Genomic DNA, 17,127 nt, shown 5'->3' with positions numbered 1-17,127 from the left:
AAATATTAAACTTCTTTATTTTTATCTGTGCCTTTATAATCGCCAAGGATAAATATTATTGAGTAGACCCTTTAAAAATTGATTGCGATGAGCTCTTGAAAGAACAATGAGGACTGAAAAAAAAAAAAATAAAAAAATAATTAATTAAATAATTAAGGTGAAAAACTTAATTATGAGTGGGAAGTTTATGTTTTCGGATAAGAACAAATCAACAAACAAACAAGAACTCTTTGAGCTTATATATAGGTTAAAACAAGCGAATTGGAAGGGATGAAGATAGTGTATAAGCCTTTGGATATAGGTAACCTGGAACACTTCGATCATTTAAAGAAACTAATAGATGCAGATTTATCCGAGCCATATTCGATATATGTCTATAGATATTTCCTTAACCAATGGCCTGAGTTAACATTTTTAGCATTTGATGAGGAGAGTGAACAAAATGATGTGCCCATTGGCTGTATAGTAGGAAAATGTGAGATGCATAGAAATAGTCGATTAAGGGGATATATTGGAATGTTGGCTGTGGCCAGTAGCTACAGAGGCCATGGTATAGCTAAACATTTAGTTAAAGTAACTCTAGATAAAATGAAAGATTGTGATGAAGTGATGTTAGAGACTGAGGTAAGCAATATTGCTGCATTGAATCTATATGAAGGGATGGGATTCATACGTATGAAACGTATGTTCAGGTATTATCTCAACGAAGGTGATGCATATAAGTTAATACTTCCACTCACGGAACGTAGTTGTATTAGAAGTACATTTTTAAATGAAACTATTGTTTGATATTAAATACTAAAAAAAAAAAAGTGTAAGATAATAATATATATTTTTGGAAAATATCTTCTTAAAATAAATTAAAGGAAGACTATAATAGAAAGAAATTATACATAAAGAATAAAAAAAACATATTACAAAATATTGAATGGAAGTGATGTGGGTTGAATAAAAATAATAATAAAAAAAAATATAAGGGAATAACATCTCAATATAGTAAGAATAAAAAAAAAAAAATTTTTTAATAGTAAATCATTATTATTATTATTATTATTTTTTTTTATTTTATTTCATTTTAATTTAATTTAATTTGAATTTGAATTTGAATTTAACTTAATTTTTAAGAATTTTTTGTTTTAAGCACGAGTAGCATTGTACAATTCCTTTTCAGATTCGTATCTCTTCTTATCAGCTTCAGCCTTAGCTTCATAAGGTTGCTTATCCTCAGCGGTCAAAGCCTTCCATCTTTCACCCAACAATCTACCGATTTGACCAAACGTCACATCTGGGTTTTCAGAACGCACGATGTCTCTGTTTTCGTTAGCGAAGAACATGTAAGCACTTAGTGCACGCTTTGGGGCATTTGGATCCTTCTTTCTTCTGGTGGTCTTTCTTCTTGGTGCTCTAGCTTCAGCCATTATTAGTTGTATTTATTAATTGAGTTGTATTTATTATTTTATTTTTTTATTAATAAGAGAGATATTAGTAAATAAATAATAAATATAATAAATCACATGAAATATAACTACAAACGAGAAGATATAAGTAAAAGAAGATGAAGAAAGAAAGAGAGAGCAAAACAGTAAGAAGAAAGAAAGTAAGGGTAAGAAGATACACATAAAGAAGTGGTACTAAAGCGAATTACGCCTATGTCCCATAATTAAGAGAGCTTATATATGTATGGTTCTTAATTATTGTGGTTTTATTAAGAGAAAACTTGCCAGAAAATTTTTTTTATTTTTTTGTTTTGGGCGTTGGGTTATTAATTCTTGGTTAGGAGATAGCACGGTATACCATTTTTTTCGTGCTGGTGTTTTGCAGCGTATTTCTCTCTCTCTCTCTCTCTTTTTCTCTCTCTGTGTGGACATTTACAAAGTGTGTCTTTGTTAGTGTGTCTTGTTAGTGTGTGTGTATATATTTTTTTTGAAAAGCGTATTTAGTAATATTGTATTAAACACACAGAAACACTCACACACTATATCGTTCTTTTCTTTAGTATTTTTTCTTTCTTGCGCTGTATAATTTATTGTGTACATAATGATTGACCAGGGTAAGTATTGTATAGAAACCGCTGTATAAAACCATACTGTGCTGGTACTACACCACCAAAGATAGTGTGAAAATTATAGAACGGCATGGGAGGGGGGGAAGTGTTTTGTAAGGGAGGGGAAAGGTTTAAAGGGAAGAAAGAAGTAGAGAGTAAAAGCCTAGTAGTTACAGAACGCTACAAATAATAAAATAAGAGGTCATACAACGGTCCTTTTTTTTTTTCTCTAACACTCCCCTCTCTCTCTCTCTCTCTCTCTGCGCTTCCCTTTTTTATTTATTCCTTCGTTTACTTAATATTCATTGTACTGAATATTGTCACTACGTACATGGAGATATTTATCAAAATTAATACACTAAGATAATAACCTATGCGCATTTTGTTAGAAGACCCAAATAAAATAAGAAAGAAATAAAAGGATCTGCAAGTTGGGTGTACTGGTGTAAATAAAATCCAGTCCGTTAATTTTCTTTCTTTTTTTTAACCTCTTGCCCTCCGTTCTTTGCTCTTTCTCTTTTCAGTAGACCTTTTTATTATATTAATACAACACGCGTGGTCTAGCCACGCGTGTACATTTTTTTTAAAACTGTACTTATGTTTAAACCTTGTTATCTCATCCCAATGAAAGAACAAAAAAAAAAAAACGCCTCCCTTTTTTTTTCCTCCCTTACCAATAACTATAACACCTCTAGAAATATAACGAAAATGGCTATCTCTTCTACTTCCTCTTGAAGAAAATACAAATATTGAGATAGTACGTAAATAATGATAATCTAATCTGGGATGCTAACAAATATATTATAGTATACGATAATTACATGTGATATATACATTTTTAAAAAAAATATGATGTTATGTAAGGCTGTAGGCTAAATTTAGCCCTTCATTTTTTTTTTTTGTTTTTCGCTTAATCCTGGCGGGTAGCCCCTCGAAGACTACTGCTTCTCCTGGTATTGGCGGTAATGTGGCAGATGTTTCTCGGGAGAGAACTGTTGAGTTTGCACGTAGGCTCCGATGATACGATTACTGTAATGTAACTTCGTTACACACCGATCTACACAGCACATCTCCGCTTTCGTAAGTTCCGCCTCTGAGTATCCTTCATCACGCGGTATACACTTGTTTCGACATGTCTCCAGTATGTTGTTGAATGTGGTATGTATAGCATCAAATTGAACCTCTGCCAGTTTGATCTTCTCAGGATCTGCCTCCTGTGTTGAAAGATTATTTAACCAGAGTGACATTATTTTTTTATTGCTAAAACTATATTCCACTATATTCTAATTTCCCTTGTTTTTATTTACCTCTCTCTCTCGTGCTCAACCTTAACTTCTTCTTCAATTCATTTCAAAATCTCTTCTACTATTTGACCTTTAATTTTTTCCTTGATCTTTCTGCTTAACCTTATTCAAAAAAAAAACAAAAAAAAAAAAAGCTAAAGTAATAAAAAAATGATATTAAATATTTTGAAGCGATGAGCCTTTTTCTTTTGTCTTATTATATCTAGTATCTTTTTTTTCTTTGATCTTACTTGTACTTAGTTAGTGTGAATTTGCTTAACTAGAGAAAGATAAGAGAGGGGTCTAAGAAACTTACAAAAAATAAACATTCCCTTGACCAATTACCAAAACCCCTGATTAGTATCTTTGTTTTTTTTTTTTTAATAAAGATATATATAAAGTATAATAAGGGTTACAATAATGAAGATTCTTATTACCAATGATGACGGTCCTTTGAATACACAATACTCAGCTTACATTAGACCCTTTGTACAGTACATTCTAGCCAATAAACCAGACTGGAAAATTACCGTCTGCGTACCGCATGTACAGAAATCATGGATCGGTAAAGCTCATTTAGCCGGTCACAATTTGTCCCTACAGTTCTTGTACTCCAAACGTGACTCTCCTGATGATTCCTTTTGGGGACCCTTCATCGAACCGCAACTGAAGGACTCAATTAAATTATTGGATACAGAGCAGAGAGTTAATAGCGATATTCCGGAAGATGCTATAGAGTGGATATTAATAGATGGCACACCGTCGTCTTGTGTCAACATTGGGTTACACTACTTAAAAAGTGGCGGAGAACCTTTTGACCTGGTAATCTCTGGACCAAACGTGGGGAGAAACACATCAGCTGCATACATTACTTCCAGCGGAACAGTTGGAGCTGCCATGGAGTCCGTTATCTGCAACGACACTCGTTCAATCGCTTTATCCTGGGCGTATTTCGACGGCAGAAAGTCCGTACCTAATGAATTGATGGAAAGAGCGTCACAGAGAAGTGTGGATGTGATTCAGTACTTATATGAAAACTGGAATAGTGAAACAGATCTTTACAGTGTTAATATACCACTGATAGACGACCTCTCTAAGGAAACACCTATATTTTATGCCCCTATCTGGGAGAATAGATGGTCCACGATATTCGAAGGGCCTCGCATTAGAAGACCTTCCACAAATGACGAAATAGAGGATGGTAACGAGTCAAATATGATATCTTTCCACTGGTCACCCAATTTTAAAAATCACAGAGCCTCTTCTCGTTGTGATCCGAATGTCAAGTATGATATGGATATTATAGAAGATAGATGTATCGTTGTTTCACCAATGAGAGCAGTATTCCATTCTGTACCTGAACTGACTGGTAAAATAGACATCTATGGCAGTACTAAAGAGGAGGAAGCTACCGAGCAAGTCGTTTTAAGTATCCCAAAGGATAGTTATATTTACACGCCATTAGCGAAATCAATTAAACACCTTCTTGGTATCGAAATTAAGGACACTTTAGAATCCAACTTAATTGAACAAGGCAAGAAAATATTTCAATATGCAGATTATGAACAATTCGATATCGACAAAGTTATGGAATATCCAAAAAATTACTTTATTAATTCCTATATATACAGGAAAGCTTTGATCAGAAAGCATTACTTGTCCCACACTATCCACTCATATGTTGTCAAACACCCAGAATCCATCTTAAACACTGCTTACTTAGAATCCTATAACATAGACTTAGATTATGCGGAGTTCTTGGATGATGCCTTAGACGAAAACTGGGAACTACGCCAGGAGCTAGAGAAGGAGGACAGATGGTGGATAGTCAAACCTAGTATGAGTGATAAAGGACAGGGAATCAGAGTCTTCAGGACCATAGAGGACTTACAAAATGTTTTTGATTCCTTTGATGAAGATGAAACTGATGAAGAAATCGAGGAGACCGCTATTGATAATAATAAAATTATTATATCTCAACTTCGTCACTTCATCGTGCAAGAATATATGGTTAACCCATTATTAATACCTTCAATGGATAACAAAAAGTTTCATATAAGATGCTATATCACCTGTAAGGGTGATTTGGAAGTGTTTGTATATGACAGAATGCTAGCGCTCTTTGCCCCGAAACCTTTTAAGAAACTGAATGACGAGGATTACAATGTAACTAACTTGTCAAGCTTGGAATGCCATTTAACAAATACTTGTCTACAAATTGAAGAAGACAAAGACTTATCGGTGCTTGAGTTCGACACAATTTCCGATATCAGCGATGAAAATAAGAAGAAGATAAAGGAACAAATATATTCAATTGCAAAAGATATTTTCCTAGCAGCTCTAAATGTTGATAGACTGAACTTCCAACCTCTAAGAAATGCATTTGAAACCTACGGAGTTGATTTCTTGGTTGATAGTAACTACAGCGTAAAAATACTTGAGATAAATGCCTATCCAGATTTTAAGCAAACCGGGGATGAATTAAAGGGATTGATAGATGAACTGTTTAAGAACTTAGTGAAGGATTGTATTGCACCATTCTTTAATAAAAAAATTGTGAAGGAGTCTGAACAATCATCCTTCACAAAGGTTTTGGATACTACTTCTAATGTTTGGCAATAAACTATATTACATAACTATCGGACAGGCTTTAAATTTGGACTAAGTTGAATTCTATACAGTTTTATACTGAGAACTTAAAACTACTGCATGTTTGCTGAACTTAATCTAACTTTGGACATTGAGACAAATTCACCTCTGATAAGTACTACCGGGAGCGACTTCATTGTAGTCGACCTCGTAGTTATGACCAATTTTTAAACTAATTAGTTCTATATGCCTGTTATTGAGTTTATTTTTTTCTAAACAAATATAGCGGAATTTAATTAGATATTCAACAACCTCTGATATATTAACTTGTTATACTTCCTTATTTTATAAATTCTTTTACCTCTTCAACGGCATAATATAGCAATTGATATAAGGGACGGAAAACTTTTAGGAATAGCTTAAGGGTGTGGGGGTCTATTTATGGGAAATAATATGCATTTAGCCATAAATGTTATAGTGATCAAAGATATACCATATGTATTGTTACAAAAAACTCAAGTTTGCTCAACAACCTTTGAGTGATAGTAGATTATGATAGAAAATTTCGTGGGCTCGTAAATATTCTATATTTATATGGCTCATTGCTGCTGGATTTCTTCCTCTTCTTCTTCTCTACCTAATTCATCCATTCCTTCGGCAGTGCTCATTGACCTATTAGTGGTAGCACTAATTAGACCTCTTTTTACAACACGTAGCGCATTTGGTACAGTGACACCATCTTCTGGAACATTAGCGTATTCTCTACTCCAAGCCTGGATTCTTTCTCGTATTCTGTTACATTTCACAAGAAATCCTCTAATTTTTTGGAGGTTTCTAATAAATTCTTGATTTCTCTGTAAGGCAATTTGAACTAACTGTCTGGTGTTTTCCACTTCTTCTAGAACGTGTGGAGATGCAGTCTCTGGTAATAGAGTCTTGAATGATTCCGGAAGCGCCGGTGTTGGTACTGCGAAGAAGGGATCATCATCTTCTCCAATTAAGCTATTAGCATCGGGTATATCATTTGTTTCGTTTTTCTCTCTGAGCAGCATATCGTATGTATGTGTCGGTATTTTTCTTGTAAACATGTTCACTTGGATTTCATTGCTCTTGCTTTTTCTATTTTTTTCATCTTGGGCATTTAGAGCTTCTAACTGTGAGCCATCTTCGAGATCTTCCTCCTTTAATGTTAAACTGTGATCATAATCCTTTAAGTTTATGTTTCTCTCATACAACGGTGTTGGATAGTCTCCAAGAAAAACATCTAGTAGCTTGGAATATTTTGTAACAGAGTTTTGCTCTCTTTCTATCATTAAAATGCAATGTAATGCTAGGTCACTTAGTATGTTATTGTCGAAAGTTCTCTTGCTAGCTGATCTTTTACATACATCTGATAGTGAGGCAATTGGGGTTAGAAGTTCTCTAACATTGACTAACTTTGAAAGACTCTCTATCTCATCAAACATATCCTCATCATTGGCACTTTCTTCCTCCAACTTCATTAACGATTGATCATATGTAACACTAGGGAACTTCATTCTTTTCCTACCGCTTTGTAGCAGACTATGTTCAGACCCGTTATAGAAAATCTTCTCCTCTGCTAATGGCTTCGAGGTATCCAACATATTCCTACTTACTTGTTCAATGCCTTGCAGCAGCTTATTACCTCTATTGGTTGTAATACCAGAAGCATGAGGAAACACAAATGATCCATCCGACGCTCTTTTCAAGGGCCTATAGTTTCCTGCTTTTTCTTTCAGGACACGCCTAGTGAATGCATTAATACATGCCATTTCTTGTTGAAGACTAGCGACATCTTCTTTAGACTTCCTTCCACGCCCAGTCCTTTTCACAGATTCCTTTATTTCCTTAGTCATATCACCGTTTCACTATTTTATTTTCGAATATTTTTTTAACTGTAAGTAATTTGCTTCTTTATTGTAACAAAATGATACACTTTCAAGAGTATTTGAAGTATTTCTTCTTCGGGAAAGTCGTCACTGAAATATTTCTATTATTAAACCTTGCCTTCAAAATTGTATATATCTGCCTAATCACTCAAATCCTAGACAACGAGTGGTAGTAGAAAGAAGTAGAGTAGTTACCTTTCTTAAATCAAATGTTGACTTCAAAGTTCAACAGTATATCTGGTTTCTACTTTTGACTTGATCTAATCGTTTTTAGGTAAACCCCATAATGCTCAATGGTCCATCCGAAATATTTTGTATGAACCAGTAGATTCTGTAATGTATTACGTTACATTCACATGATGTATTTTCGTTTATAGTTATATTATATCTTCCCACGGAGTTCTATGATATTTCCGTGGAATTAAAGTACTGTCTGGTTAAGGTTTGTGTGATATCAACTTAAACATGACCATCAATATTGAAGTTCTATACACTAAACTATTATGAGACTGTATCACTTCGTGCGCAAGCAATAAAGAGAAGGTGGTCAGATTATTGTTTACCAATTGAAAGAGTCGCATTAAATATTGAATCACTACGGACGCTAATCCTATCGGATATATTACAGGTATCCGTATCCTAAATAGTTTAAATTAGACTCGAACAATATTATTGATGATCTAAATTTGTACTGTTGAGTAATTTACAATTGATATAAGAACCAATTGAGCTACAAGATTATTTTCATTTTTTATTTTTATTAATTTTTCCTACTGATCGACATTATACCAGGTAATTAACGATATTTTAAACACATAGTATGGGGATAATCGCAATAATTGGTTTACTCTACCTCTTATCCTCTTATAAATCGTTGCCAGGTGCGTATTTCTTCAGATTTTATTATTATGCAGTAAAAAACCTGATTGTACCTTATTTCACTGGTAAAGATACGGACAAAATTAAGAAGTTGCAAGCCAATGAGTACGGATGTTTTGCATACACAGAACTAGATACTTATGCTTCACCATTTGAGTGTGATTTTTACTTCCACAAGAGTAACAGTACCTATTTCGCTGAATTAGATATTTCTAGAGGCGATCTGATGACTAGTGTCTTCCAGAAATTATTCCTTGAGTCTAAGAGATGGCCATATGTCCCAGTAGCTAATGTATTCACCAATTACTTAAAAGAGATCAAGCCATTTCAAAGATATGCCATTAAATCAAGTATTCTATGCTGGGACTGTAAGTGGATCTATGTTATGAGCAAGTTCACTATAAATAAGGGTAAGACTCTATGTTCTCTATCTTTAACCAAGTACGTCTTGAAGGACGGAAGAAAAACAATACCACCTAAAGATGCTCTGGAGCATTGTGGTCTTTACAACGATAAGGTCGAGAAGATATCCGCTAAAAATCTAGATATCTTGACTAATCATTCTGGTTTCCATGACACCGTGCCAATCGAGGAATTGGAGCACGAGTATTTCAGGATTTGAGTAACTTTTTTTCACATCAGATATAGTATAGCATACCCTTTGTAAGGAATAGCATTGAAGTACTTGTATATGGTAGTTGTAGTTAGCTTTTAGGTAGAATATATAATGCATTTAACAGCTATTATAGACATTTTAACAATGCGATGACGTCCGAAAAATACCTATCAACAAAAAAATATAAATCTGAATTTAGTAGTTTTATATTTATGATTTTTTAGGGGAACTGAATATATCATAAGGATCGCAAGAAAAATCTTTAACGAAATAGTAACGAAGGACTACTATAATTAATCATGGGTGGACAGTTGTCTTTGCTGGCACAGACAGCTCCCTCAATTGCTATATTCTCATATATTGATATTCTAGATGAAACACACTATGTTACTCAACTGAACAATTCAAGGTTTTTGAAAACTTGTAAGGCGTTAGATCCCAATGGAGAGATAGTCATTAAGGTATTTATCAAACCTAAGGAAGACAGTTCCTTAAACAATGTAATCTCTAAACTGAAAAGCGAAGCAATACTCTTGAGCACATTGCCAAATGTATTAAACTATAGCAAAATATTTGAAACAAATAGAGCTGGATACCTTGTGCGACAGCATCTTAAGACTAATCTTTATGATAGATTAAACTCAAGGCCTTATTTCACTGATATTGAGTCTAGATTTGTAGCTTTTCAGTTGCTGAATGCCTTGAATGATATTCACGCTCTCAATATAAAGCATGGTGACATCAAGACCGAGAATATATTGTTAACTACATCAAACTGGGTGATACTAAGTGATTTTAGTGCTCATATTAAACCAGCCTATGTTCCGGAAGATAATCCAGGTGAATTTTCATTTTACTTCGATACTTCGAAAAGAAGAGCTTGTTATCTTGCACCTGAAAAGTTTGACTCTGTTCTTGCTGCATCTCGGACCAAAAAGCATAACATTACTAAAGAAATGGATATCTTTAGCATGGGATGCTGTATAGCAGAATTGTTCACTGAGGAACGACCAATCTTTAGTCTTTCTCAGCTTTTTAAATATAAAAACGGCTCTAATAGTCTAGATGATATTCTTCAGCAACTTAATCTCAAAAAGATTCCAATATTGAGTGAATTGTTATGTGATATGCTGGCCATTGACCCTCAACAACGACTTCCTGCCTCAGAATTACTACAAAAATATAGAGGAACACTGTTTCCGGACTACTTCTATACTTTCTTGTATGACTATTTCAAGACATTGATTAACCTTGAAACAAGTATTCCGTTCACAGAAGATATAGAAGTGAAATCAACATTGCAAGATAAGTTAGGCGTTATTGATCGCAATCTCATGAAGGTATACAATGATTTCTCAAAGATTTGTAACGCATTGAATTTTCCTGTGCTAAAAAACGAAGATATCAGGACAGATACAAGTGATGAATATATTCATATCAGTAATGAATATCTATTATTGTGTAGATATGATGAGAATGAACAGATACCCGCTATTAAGGATGGTGTAGCTGTTTTATTCTTAAACTTTGTTTCTCAAGGTGTTCGAAATTTAATTTCAGTTGAGAGTAGAATAAAATCGCTACAATTATTAACTGGTTTTTCTTTATTTGTTTCAGATGAGATAAAATTGGATAGAGTAATACCTTTCGTGGTTTTTTTATTCGAAGATTCATCCAGTAGAGTACGATGTGTGGCCATAAAGGCACTTTCTGATATGTTGAAAGAGGTTAGAAAATTAAATGACCTAAATGAAAATATATTTGTTGATTATCTACTTCCTAGAATTTTACAACTTTTGCAAAACAGTAAAGACGATAGGTTGGTAAGGATGACCTTGGCCGCAAATATTAGTGATTTTGCCCACAAGGCAAATCTATTTCAAGAGTTTAGCTTTTTTGATCAAAAAACAAATATGCCTGATTTACTACAAGACTTTGAAAGCACAGAAATTCTAAAGAAATACTCTAGAAAATTAACTCAAACATTTGAAGATATTACGGTGAGACTTTTAACTGATAATGATGCTTGTGTGAAGATTGCTTTATTGAATAATATATTACCGCTTTGTAGTTTTTTCGGTAGAGAAAAGACAAACGACATAATTCTAAGTCATTTAATTACTTACCTTAATGATAAAGATCCAGCTCTTAGAATGTTTCTGGTACAATGTATATCTGGGATAGCAATATTATTAGGACCAATTACAATGGAACAGTATATTCTTCCACTTTTAATTCAAACTTTAACGGATACCGAAGAGATTATTGTTGTTTCTGTCTTAAAAAATTTAAAGGATTTGATTAAAACAGGTTTCGTTGCAAAGTCATACTTTCATGATATTACTCAAATAGTTGCACCTTTAGTTCTGCACCCTAATAACTGGATCAGGGAATTTGCTTTGCTAACTATAGCTGATCTAATCAAACAATTATCAAAGGCAGAGATATATTGCATCCTTTATCCTATATTAAGACCCTATTTTGATTTTGATATTGAATTTAGCACAGATATGATACTTTCCAGCTCAAAAACTCCAGTAACAAGAGTTATTTATAACCTGTTATCAAGCTGGTACTTGCGATCTAAAAAATCGTTTTTTTGGCAACGTGTGCCAAGTAATTCTATAGATTCATTTGGTAATTCTGCAGTTGCTTTCGTTGACAAGAAGTACGTAAAAGAAAACTATGGACTAAATTCGATAAAAAATGAAACGAAACTTGATATAAGGACTAATGAAAATGAGACTGTGCCATTGACTATTGAAGATAAATTTTGGATAGATAAATTTAGAAACATAGGATTAAAGGAAGCAGAAATGTGGAAGATTGTGGCTTTGCGTGAATATGTAGTACGTACAACACGTTCTAATTCGAAGAAACGTGAAAACTCAAACTCATTTCAAAATACAGAAGCTGTTAAAACCATATCGTTGAATGATAACATGATGCCTAACACTATATTTTTTGATATTGAATTTTTAGACTCTGAAACCCCTTCATTAAATGATTCTAATGTATCTAATGGATATGAATCCATACAAACCTCTGAAAAACGTACCAATAACCACTCGAAGGTGATTGAGATGAAAGGTTCTCTTATCTTCAAAAATAATCCAATGCCTACAACTGTTTCAAGTTTCAAAAATGTATATGTTCAACTAGAACCTACAAATAATCATCATGAAGGCCAAAATCACCTTACAATGAGAGAACAGAAACCTCCCAAATTCACGGTAAGAAGTAGCTATGAGGGTAACAAAAAGACTGTTCAAGAATATGTTAGGACGCTACATGTGTTTCCTTCCTTGAGAGAATACAAAGAGTTTGGCTTCGTGGCTGAAGATATCGATAACAAAATAGATATTGAAGATTTCAAAGGGAATTTTGTTATGTCCTATCCTCAATCTTATAATTATTCGATAGTTAGTTCAGACATCTTACTAGGGTCCAAGGTTTTTGTTGTTTATGGGGCTGATCAAGGAACATTATCTGTCTGGGATATTAGTGGTGTTTCTTCTGAAAAGCTCAAAATTGAGCCTCTAACCTATGAATGTTCAGCGGAAATAACCTCAGTAAAAAGTCTTGGTGGATTTGATTCTTTCTGTGTTGCCCTGAAATCTGGTCAACTCTTAGTATTAAGAGTATCATACCAGGGAGAGGTAAGCTTTAAATCTGATAGTCAGATAATTTGTATCAGAAAGGCTCAAGTTTCACAAAATCCATCGGAGTTTATAACACATATTGAATATGATACATTGGGGGAAACATTCCAAATAATTGCGCTAACAAATTTCTCTAATATCTTACTATATGATATTAGAACAATGGAATTAATCAAGAAGATTGAGATATCGCCAAAATTAGGGAGTTGTACCACTATAGCTGTTGATACAAAAAATATGCTCCTATTTATTGGATCAGTAGCAGGTGTGATAGAAATGTGGGATTTACGATTTTTTGTGAAGATAAGGACATGGACCTTTGGGAGTAGTCTGCCCATCTCACAGCTCAAAATTATCACACTGGAAGGAATTAACTATTTGTTAGTTTGTGGTGGTATATCCTCTACATTCTTTACTATTTGGAATATTACTAAACAAACCTGTAAACATGTATTTGTGAAGTCAGACGAACAACCATCTATAGAGAGCTTTAACACAATTGATTTCCAAGAAGACAAGGTCGACAACAATTTCGAGCACTATAAAATAGATAATCCAATTATTCATATAGTCAAAGATAGGGTTTTCTATACAGACTGCAGTTCAAGAAGATTGTATATTCTAGATGTTCGCAATCCAGGAAAGTCTCTGTTATTCTGTGGAAATGAAATCAGTTCGTATCCATTTTCAACCACTAAGGTAACCACCTCTTTAACACTCTCTCTACCCAGAAAAAGTGCGGACAGTCTTGAACAAGAAAATAACTTGTTAGCAAGCCGCAGGATAATTGCTATCAAAACTGTGAAATTGGAATCAAGAAACTTTCTATTAGTTACTGATGATTCGGGATATATTAACGTATATAGCTGAAATAAATTACAATAACTAATAATACCTCAAATAAAGATTAAAAACACCTCCTTCAAAACTCTTTTCATTTCAACGATATACGGTTTTGCTAGTCTAGAGATATATATTAATGTACATGGTTGTGGCCGCTAGGCAATGCTTTAAGTAATTTTTTTAGTGTATAATTTTTTCTGTATTTTATATTAGTCTGAAAATATTTTCGATTTCGTTATGTTGATGATTTTTAATCTGAATATGCAATAAGGCTTAATATAAGCCTAAATGTTGTTTTTTTTTAGAAAAGAACTACTAATTCTCCTTCCACCTATGTGCACAGTTAACGCATTTATAAAATGTTGTCATAGGCTCGTCAGCTGATCTAATTTGTAATTGGAAGAAATAGGCACTTTCACCACCACAAATATCATAATTAGGACACTGTACCTTAGTTTGATCAACATTATCCCATCCACCACCTAGAACATCATCAACTTCCTTCCTTGGAAGCTTCTTTCTATCGTATATTTCTATACCTTCTATTGGAAATTCATAGGGACACGATCTACAACTTAGATTGTATACACCATTATCAGAAGTTGCAATAAGTAACATGTTATTACACAACGGGCAGAAAGAAAGCATAGTTAAGGTTCAACAACAAATAGTACCGTGTTGGTATAATATTTCCTTTTTTATAATATTTTTAAGTTTTCTGTTAAATGAATTAAACCTAGACGGGTTAACCTCCTAATGAAAGGCTTTTAGATAATGTTGGCTTTTGAATAGGAACCGAATTCAGACTCAAGACTAAAAAAAACTTCTAAACCTCTATTACTCAATTTCACGTGAACATGAGATTAATTACACAGCTTGCGATGAGCTATTTTTATTTTGAAATCATCAACTTTCAGTTTTATTGTCAAAATTTTTTCAATCGTTACCCGCAATATTGAATTGATAAAAGGCGACCACTTTTGCTAATAAGAATAGTCATATTAGATATAAACGGGACTAGATGTTACGGTATTTAATGTAATTGATGTAAATTAAGTTTCATTATTAATATTATTACATAATGCATGTATGCGTGAAGATATAAAAAAAAAGTTTTGCAAAATAAATTAAAATAAAATGTAAAATAAAGCTGAGGCAGAGTATTATCTTTATCTCTGAGAAAATAGAGAAAATAAATGAATAATGGAGAAAGTTCATATTAATATAGTAGTGGGTGGTCCATTACTGACTCGTATTGATAAAGCCTGGGGGGGAAAAGTTAAAATATGAGTAATTCTGAGCATGAAATGAAATATTTTGCAAATAAAATTGTCAGAACATTAAGGAAAATAACAAATAATGTACAGGTTCGATTTTGATAAATCAAAGAAAAATAGGTGAAAAAAAGACTATTATTGGAATTTCTTTTTCTTAACACCAGAAGTTATAAAACTTCACCAGAAATGAAGAGTTTCTCAATTTCTCTTTGTTTTCTTCATCCTCTTGTTTTAGGAACTCTGGGTCATAAATTTTTCTATGATCATCAAGGTCAATTTCATCCAATTTTGTCAACAATGTGAAATCCTTATACCAGCACATGTAGCCGAAATAAAAGACCAACCAAATAGGCATAGCCAGATAACTTGCGAAGAATGAGTTTGCACTACATTTACCACCCGAAGCTGGTGGTGATAAAGCAACCCAAAATTGTGCCATGAACACCAAGATGTTAAAGAAAACTCCAAAATAGGATCCCCATAGACCACAATTGGCTTTATAACCGATAGTATCCAATGATTTATCTTGCGTTTTCATAGCTGCTCTGAATCTAATGTGGGAAAACATGATGGCAGACCATGTGAACAATTCACTTAAGCCAGCAATAGCAGCTAACCAGGTGAAAACGACTTCCTCCCTTGGTGAAGTTGCAGCAAAGCCAATAACACCGACAATTGCACAAGCAAGCAAAGCAGTCAAAGGTCTGCCTCTTCTGTCAACGTAACTCAAAAACTTTGGAGCATAACCTTGTTGTGCTAAAGAACTTAGCAATCTTGGACCAGCATATAGGGAAGAGTTTGCAACGGAAATTAAGGCAATTAAAATAACTGCGTTGATAATATGAGGAACAGCCCTAACACCATGAATTGAGGCGGCCAAGACGTAAGGAGAGGCGTGGGCACCTCCACCACCTGCACCTAATAGTTCATCACTGTTGTGTGGAACAACGAAACCAATAAGAATCATAGTCAATAGGTAGATAACAACGATACGGTAGATATTCGTCTTTGCAGCTGCTGGTGTGGACTTTCTTGGGTTCTTTTGATCGTTAACAGACAGCACAAACAATTCATTACCACCGTAGGAGAAGTACGCATTAACCAAATTGTAACAGATACCTTTAAATCTAGAAATTCCGGAATGAGATGCGAAAGCACCAGGATCGTGCCAGTACTTCCCGCCGATATAACCATCATGACCAGCACCACCACAGTTGACAACAATGGCGAAGATAATGAAACCCGCAATCATCAGGATTTTGCAAGCGTTGAACAAAAACTCAGTCTCTGCGTAGGCCTCGATACTGAACAAATGGATGAACATCAGGAACACATAGAAGATGATGACGAAAACATCAGGGTCGATAGATTCGTTCCAGTACTTGATTGTCATTGCGGCAGTGATCAACTCTAAAGGCAAAACAGTCAGCCACTGAATACAAAACAACCAAGTAGTAGCAAACCCAAATGGCTTTGAGATGAAAGTGGAGGTATAAGCATTGAAACTACCTGGTAAGGTTGGGTACACAACAGCCATTTCACCAGCGGCCTGGATCATGAAGTAAGTGACAAATGAGACCAAACCGTATGCAATAACTAAGGATGCTGGCCCAGCCAAGGAAAGACCCTTACCGTTCGCAACCAACAGACCAGTACCGATACCAGTACCAAGAGACATCATAATAACGTGCCTGGACTTGATCGCCTTCTTGTCAGCTTTGATGGATCCATTTTCGAGGTCATCATCAGATTCTGGCAAGGGTCTCTTGAAAGAATCAATGAAATTCTTCACATGTCTATTTCTAATTTGAGGTTTCTCCTGAGAAGAGGAAGAATAAGAATCCTCAATGACATGGTTTTTTTCTTCAACATAGTCGTTGGTACTCTTTGACAAAACATTTGAATCCGAAGAGGAAGGTTCCCCAGCGAATGACATATTTTTTTTATTATTATTTTTTTTTTTTGGTAGTAGTTTCTGATTGTCGTTGGTTTATTTGAAGATCAAAGAAATTACAGGTTTGATA

General features: G+C 34.1%; 9 protein-coding genes across 9 annotated transcripts; 4 read left to right on the top strand and 5 right to left on the bottom strand.

Annotated features, from left to right (window-relative positions):
* Positions 1–270: 270 nt before the first annotated feature.
* MAK3 (peptide alpha-N-acetyltransferase MAK3) lies at positions 271–789 on the top strand (the record flags this gene model as incomplete). Its single annotated transcript, XM_071052942.1, has 1 exon — positions 271–789. The coding sequence occupies one exon, from the start codon at positions 271–273 to the stop codon at positions 787–789; it is 519 nt and encodes a 172-aa protein (XP_070911192.1).
* A 347-nt stretch (positions 790–1,136) lies between these two features.
* RNJ42_02776 (non-histone chromosomal protein 6) lies at positions 1,137–1,418 on the bottom strand (the record flags this gene model as incomplete). The annotated part of the gene is made up of 1 exon (XM_071052941.1): positions 1,137–1,418. One exon carries the CDS (start codon positions 1,416–1,418, stop codon positions 1,137–1,139), a length of 282 nt encoding a protein of 93 aa, XP_070911191.1.
* Positions 1,419–2,982: 1,564 nt separating this feature from the next.
* TIM12 (Tim12p) lies at positions 2,983–3,291 on the bottom strand (the record flags this gene model as incomplete). The annotated part of the gene is made up of 1 exon (XM_071052940.1): positions 2,983–3,291. One exon carries the CDS (start codon positions 3,289–3,291, stop codon positions 2,983–2,985), a length of 309 nt encoding a protein of 102 aa, XP_070911190.1.
* A 456-nt stretch (positions 3,292–3,747) lies between these two features.
* PBY1 (putative tubulin tyrosine ligase) lies at positions 3,748–5,949 on the top strand (the record flags this gene model as incomplete). The annotated part of the gene is made up of 1 exon (XM_071052939.1): positions 3,748–5,949. One exon carries the CDS (start codon positions 3,748–3,750, stop codon positions 5,947–5,949), a length of 2,202 nt encoding a protein of 733 aa, XP_070911189.1.
* Positions 5,950–6,515: 566 nt separating this feature from the next.
* Positions 6,516–7,793, bottom strand: RXT2 (Rxt2p; the record flags this gene model as incomplete). Its single annotated transcript, XM_071052938.1, has 1 exon — positions 6,516–7,793. The coding sequence occupies one exon, from the start codon at positions 7,791–7,793 to the stop codon at positions 6,516–6,518; it is 1,278 nt and encodes a 425-aa protein (XP_070911188.1).
* Positions 7,794–8,646: 853 nt separating this feature from the next.
* RNJ42_02772 (uncharacterized protein) lies at positions 8,647–9,327 on the top strand (the record flags this gene model as incomplete). Its single annotated transcript, XM_071052937.1, has 1 exon — positions 8,647–9,327. The coding sequence occupies one exon, from the start codon at positions 8,647–8,649 to the stop codon at positions 9,325–9,327; it is 681 nt and encodes a 226-aa protein (XP_070911187.1).
* Positions 9,328–9,620: 293 nt separating this feature from the next.
* VPS15 (ubiquitin-binding serine/threonine protein kinase VPS15) lies at positions 9,621–13,853 on the top strand (the record flags this gene model as incomplete). Its single annotated transcript, XM_071052936.1, has 1 exon — positions 9,621–13,853. One exon carries the CDS (start codon positions 9,621–9,623, stop codon positions 13,851–13,853), a length of 4,233 nt encoding a protein of 1,410 aa, XP_070911186.1.
* Positions 13,854–14,141: 288 nt separating this feature from the next.
* RPC11 (DNA-directed RNA polymerase III core subunit RPC11) lies at positions 14,142–14,474 on the bottom strand (the record flags this gene model as incomplete). The annotated part of the gene is made up of 1 exon (XM_071052935.1): positions 14,142–14,474. The coding sequence occupies one exon, from the start codon at positions 14,472–14,474 to the stop codon at positions 14,142–14,144; it is 333 nt and encodes a 110-aa protein (XP_070911185.1).
* Positions 14,475–15,257: 783 nt separating this feature from the next.
* BAP3 (amino acid transporter BAP3) lies at positions 15,258–17,039 on the bottom strand (the record flags this gene model as incomplete). Its single annotated transcript, XM_071052934.1, has 1 exon — positions 15,258–17,039. The coding sequence occupies one exon, from the start codon at positions 17,037–17,039 to the stop codon at positions 15,258–15,260; it is 1,782 nt and encodes a 593-aa protein (XP_070911184.1).
* Positions 17,040–17,127: the final 88 nt, after the last annotated feature.

Source organism: Nakaseomyces bracarensis, assembly GCF_045282275.1.
Source record: "Nakaseomyces bracarensis strain CBM3 chromosome Unknown Scaff10_0, whole genome shotgun sequence".
NCBI classification, from domain to species: Eukaryota; Fungi; Ascomycota; class Saccharomycetes; order Saccharomycetales; family Saccharomycetaceae; genus Nakaseomyces; species Nakaseomyces bracarensis.
The sequence above is the reverse complement of the archived record's forward strand: the minus strand, read 5'-3'. Positions and strand labels throughout refer to the sequence as shown.